At 42.8% G+C, this 5,647-nt stretch overlaps 1 protein-coding gene across 1 annotated transcript in view; it reads right to left on the bottom strand.

Annotated features, from left to right (window-relative positions):
- Window positions 1–402: 402 nt before the first annotated feature.
- LOC123489195 (caspase recruitment domain-containing protein 11-like) overlaps window positions 403–5,647 on the bottom strand; it is a gene marked incomplete at its 5' end in the record, with an annotated part of 42,432 nt that continues 37,187 nt past the window's right edge. Inside the window, one exon of the mRNA XM_045219856.1 lies at window positions 403–560. Within this exon, the coding sequence (XP_045075791.1) occupies window positions 403–560 (158 nt within the window). The remainder of the gene's footprint in view (window positions 561–5,647) is intronic.

Raw genomic sequence — 5,647 nt, 5'->3', positions numbered from 1 at the left:
GTCAGCAGGTACCTCGTCTCAGAGCATGCTCAGAGAGCAGGGTTAGGGTTAGAGGTTAGGGTCAGCAGGTACCTCGTCTCAGAGCATCCTCAGAGAGCAGGGTTAGGGTTAGGGTCAGGGGTTAGGGTCAGCAGGTACCTCGTCTCAGAGCATCCTCAGAGAGCAGGGTTAGGGTTAGAGGTCAGGGGTTAGGGTCAGCAGGTACCTCGTCTCAGAGCATGCTCAGAGAGCAGGGTTAGAGGTCAGGGGTTAGGGTTAGGGTTAGAGGTCAGGGGTTAGGGTCAGCAGGTACCTCGTCTCAGAGCATGCTCAGAGAGCAGGGTTAGGGTTAGAGGTCAGGGGTTAGGGTCAGCAGGTACCTCGTCTCAGAGCATCCTCAGAGAGCAGGGTTAGGGTTAGAGGTCAGGGGATAGGTTTAAGGTCAGCAGGTACCTCGTCACAATGCACGCTCAGAGAGCAGGTGTCTGATTGGCCAGAGATGTTGAGGTTGGTTCTGATGTAGAATGAGTCTCCTGACGTCACCGTTCCCTCCGATAGATCCCTCTGCAGCCTCCGGTACCCTGGCACACACACAGACACACACACACACAACACACACACACACACAGACACACACACACACAACACACACACACACACAGACACACACAACACACACACACACACAGACACACACAGACACACACAGACACACACACACACACACACACACACACACACACACACACACACACACACACATACTATATTGCGAAATGTTTTTTAGCTATGTTTGAAGCCTGAGCATAAAGAGAGGTTGTGTCAAGAACAGATGCAGATAAAACCACCACTACAATGGGTTAGGGGATTTACAATGGGTTAGGGGATTTACAATGGGTTAGGGGATTTACAATGGGTTAGGGGATTTACAATGGGTTAGGGGATTCACAATGGGTTAGGGGATTTACAATGCTGTTAGGGGATTTACAATGGTGTTAAGGGATTTACAATGGGTTAGGGGATTTACAATGGGTTAGGGGATTTACAATGGGTTAGGGGATTTACAATGGGTTAGGGGATTTACAATGGGTTGGGGGATTTACAATGGGTTAGGGGGATTTACAATGCTGTTAGGGATTTACAATGTGTGTTAAGGGATTTACAATGGGTTAGAGGATTTACAATGGGTTAGGGGATTTACAATGGGTTAGGGGATTTACAATGGGTTAGGGGATTTACAATGGGTTAGGGGATTTACAATGGGTTAGGGGATTTACAATGCTGTTAGGGGATTTACAATGGGGTTAGGGGATTTACAATGGGTTAGGGGGATTTACAATGGGTTAGAGGATTTACAATGGGTTAGGGATTTACAATGGGTTGGGGGGATTTACAATGGGTTAGGGGATTTACAATGGGTTAGGGATTTACAATGGGTTAGGGGATTTACAATGGGTTAGGGATTACTACAATGGGGTTAGGGGATTCACAATGGGTTGGGGGATTTACAATGGGTTAGGGATTTACAATGGGTTAGGGGATTTACAAAGGGTTAGGGGATTTACAATGGGTTGGGGATTTACAATGGGGTTAGGGATTTACAATGGGTTAGGGGATTTACAATGGTGTTAAGGGATTTACAATGGGTTAGGGGATTTACAATGGGTTAGGGGATTTACAATGGGTTAGGGGATTTACAATGGGTTAGGGGATTTACAATGGGTTAGGGGATTTACAATGGGTTAGGGGATTTACAATGGGTTAGGGGATTTACAATGCTGTTAGGGGATTTACAATGGGGTTAGGGGATTTACAATGGGTTAGGGGATTTACAATGGGTTAGGGGATTTACAATGGGTTAGGGGATTTACAATGGGTTAGGGGATTTACAATGGGTTAGGGGATTTACAATGGGTTAGGGGATTTACAATGGGTTAGGGGATTTACAATGGGTTAGGGGATTTACAATGGGTTAGGGGATTTACAATGGGTTAGGGGATTTACAATGGGTTAGGGGATTTACAATGGGGTTAGGGGATTTACAATGGGTTAGGGGATTTACAATGGTGTTAAGGGATTTACAATGGGTTAGGGGATTTACAATGGGTTAGGGGGATTTACAATGGGTTGGGGATTTACAATGGGTTAGGGGATTTACAATGGGTTGGGGATTTACAATGGGGTTAGGGGATTTACAATGGGTTAGGGATTTACAATGGGTTAGGGGATTTACAATGGGTTAGGGGATTTACAATGGTGTTAGGGATTTACAATGGGGTTAGGGGATTTACAATGGGTTAGGGATTTACAATGGGTTAGGGATTTACAATGGGGTTAGGGATTTACAATGGGGTTAGGGGGATTTACAATGGGTTAGGGGATTTACAATGGTGTTAAGGGATTTACAATGGGTTAGGGGATTTACAATGGGTTAGGGGATTTACAATGGGTTAGGGGATTTACAATGGGGTTGGGGATTTACAATGGGTTAGGGATTTACAATGGGTTAGGGATTTACAATGGGTTGGGGATTTACAATGGGTTAGGGGATTTACAATGGGGTTAGGGGATTTACAATGGGTTAGGGGATTTACAATGGGTTAGAGGGATTTACAATGGGTTAGGGATTTACAATGGGGTTAGGGGGATTTACAATGGGTTAGGGATTTACAATGGGGTTAGGGGATTTACAATGGGTTTAGGGGATTTCTGCTGTTAGGATTTACAATGGTGTTAGGGATTTACAATGGGGTTAGGGGATTTACAATGGGTTGGGGATTTACAATGGGGTTAGGGATTTACAATGGGTTGGGGATTTACAATGGTGTTAAGGGGGTTTACAATGGGTTAGGGATTTACAATGGTAGTTAGGGGATTTACAATGGGGTTAGGGATTTACAATGGGTTAGGGGATTTACAATGGTGTTAGGGGATTTACAATGGGTTAGGGGATTTACAATGGTGTAAGGGATTTACAATGGGTTAGGGGATTTACAATGGTGTTAGGGGATTTACAATGGTGTTAGGGGATTTACAATGGGTTAGGGGATTTACAATGGTGTTAAGGGATTTACAATGGGTTGGGGATTTACAATGGGGTTAGGGGGATTTACAATGGGGTTAGGGATTTACAATGGGTTAGGGGATTTACAATGGTGTTAAGGGATTTACAATGGGTTAGGGGATTTACAATGCTGTTAGGGGATTTACAATGGTGTTAAGGGATTTACAATGGTGTTAAGGGATTTACAATGGGTTAGGGGATTTACAATGGGGTTAGGGGATTTACAATGGGTTAGGGGATTTACAATGGGTTAGGGGATTTACAATGGTGTTAAGGGATTTACAATGGGTTAGGGGATTTACAATGGGGTTAGGGGATTTACAATGGGGTTAGGGGATTTACAATGGGTTAGGGGATTTACAATGGGTTAGGGGATTTACAATGGGGTTAGGGGATTTACAATGGGTTAGGGGATTTACAATGGGGTTAGGGGATTTACAATGGTGTTAGGGGATTTACAATGGGTTAGGGGATTTACAATGGTGTTAAGGGATTTACAATGGGTTAGGGGATTTACAATGGGTTAGGGGATTTACAATGGGGTTAGGGGATTTACAATGGTTAGGGGGATTTACAATGGTGTTAAGGGATTTACAATGGGTTAGGGGATTTACAATGGTGTTAGGGGATTTACAATGGGGTTAGGGGATTTACAATGGGTTAGGGGATTTACAATGGTGTTAGGGATTTACAATGGGTTAGGGGATTTACAATGGTGTTAAGGGATTTACAATGGGTTAGGGGTTTTACAATGGTGTTAGGGGATTTACAATGGTGTTAGGGGATTTACAATGGGTTAGGGGATTTACAATGGTGTTAAGGGATTTACAATGGGTTAGGGGATTTACAATGGGGTTAGGGGATTTACAATGGGGTTAGGGGATTTACAATGGGTTGGGGATTTACAATGGTGTTAAGGGATTTACAATGGGTTAGGGATTTACAATGCTGTTAGGATTTCACAATGGTGTTAAGGGATTTACAATGCTGTTAGGGGATTCACAATGCTGTTAGGGGATTTACAATGGTGTTAGGGGATTTACAATGCTGTTAGGGGATTTACAATGGTGTTAGGGGATTTACAATGGTGTCAAGGGATTTACAATGGTGTTAGGGGATTTACAATGCTGTTAGGGGATTTACAATGGGGTTAGGGGATTTACAATGGGTTAGGGGATTTACAATGGTGTTAAGGGATTTACAATGGGTTAGGGGATTTACAATGGTGTTAAGGGATTTACAATGGGTTAGGGGATTTACAATGGTGTTAGGGGATTTACAATGGGTTAGGGGATTTACAATGGGTTAGGGGATTTACAATGGGGTTAGGGGATTTACAATGGGTTAGGGGATTTACAATGGGGTTAGGGGATTTACAATGGTGTTAGGGGATTTACAATGGGTTAGGGGATTTACAATGGTGTTAAGGGATTTACAATGGGTTAGGGGATTTACAATGGGTTAGGGGATTTACAATGGGGTTAGGGGATTTACAATGGGTTAGGGGATTTACAATGGTGTTAAGGGATTTACAATGGGTTAGGGGATTTACAATGGTGTTAGGGGATTTACAATGGGGTTAGGGGATTTACAATGGGTTAGGGGATTTACAATGGTGTTAGGGGATTTACAATGGGTTAGGGGATTTACAATGGTGTTAAGGGATTTACAATGGGTTAGGGGATTTACAATGGTGTTAGGGGATTTACAATGGTGTTAGGGGATTTACAATGGGTTAGGGGATTTACAATGGTGTTAAGGGATTTACAATGGGTTAGGGGATTTACAATGGGGTTAGGGGATTTACAATGGGGTTAGGTGATTTACAATGGGTTAGGGGATTTACAATGGTGTTAAGGGATTTACAATGGGTTAGGGGATTTACAATGCTGTTAGGGGATTTACAATGGTGTTAAGGGATTTACAATGCTGTTAGGGATTTACAATGCCGTTGGGGATTTACAATGGTGTTAGAGGATTTACAATGCTGTTAGGGATTTACAATGGTGTTAGGGGGATTTACAATGGTGTCAAGGGATTTACAATGGTGTTAGGGATTTACAATGCTGTTAGGGGATTTACAATGGGGTTAGGGGATTTACAATGGGTTAGGGGATTTACAATGGTGTTAAGGGATTTACAATGGGTTAGGGGATTTACAATGGTGTTAAGGGATTTACAATGGGTTAGGGGATTTACAATGGTGTTAGGGGATTTACAATGGGGTTAGGGGATTTACAATGGGTTAGGGGATTTACAATGGTGTTAGGGATTTACAATGGGTTGGGGATTTACAATGGTGTTGAAGGGATTTACAATGGGTTAGGGGATTTACAATGGTGTTAGGGATTTACAATGGTGTTAGGGGATTTACAATGGGTTAGGGGATTTACAATGGTGTTAAGGGGATTTACAATGGGTTAGGGATTTACAATGGGGTTAGGGGATTTCACAATGGGGTTAGGGGTTTACAATGGGTTAGGGATTTACAATGGTGTTAAAGGGATTTACAATGGGTTAGGGATTTACAATGCTGTTAGGGATTTACAATGGTGTTAAGGGATTTACAATGGTGTTAAGGGATTTACAATGGGTTAGGGGATT

This window comes from Coregonus clupeaformis, unplaced genomic scaffold, assembly GCF_020615455.1.
Source record: "Coregonus clupeaformis isolate EN_2021a unplaced genomic scaffold, ASM2061545v1 scaf2835, whole genome shotgun sequence".
NCBI classification, from domain to species: Eukaryota; Metazoa; Chordata; class Actinopteri; order Salmoniformes; family Salmonidae; genus Coregonus; species Coregonus clupeaformis.
The sequence above is the reverse complement of the archived record's forward strand: the minus strand, read 5'-3'. Positions and strand labels throughout refer to the sequence as shown.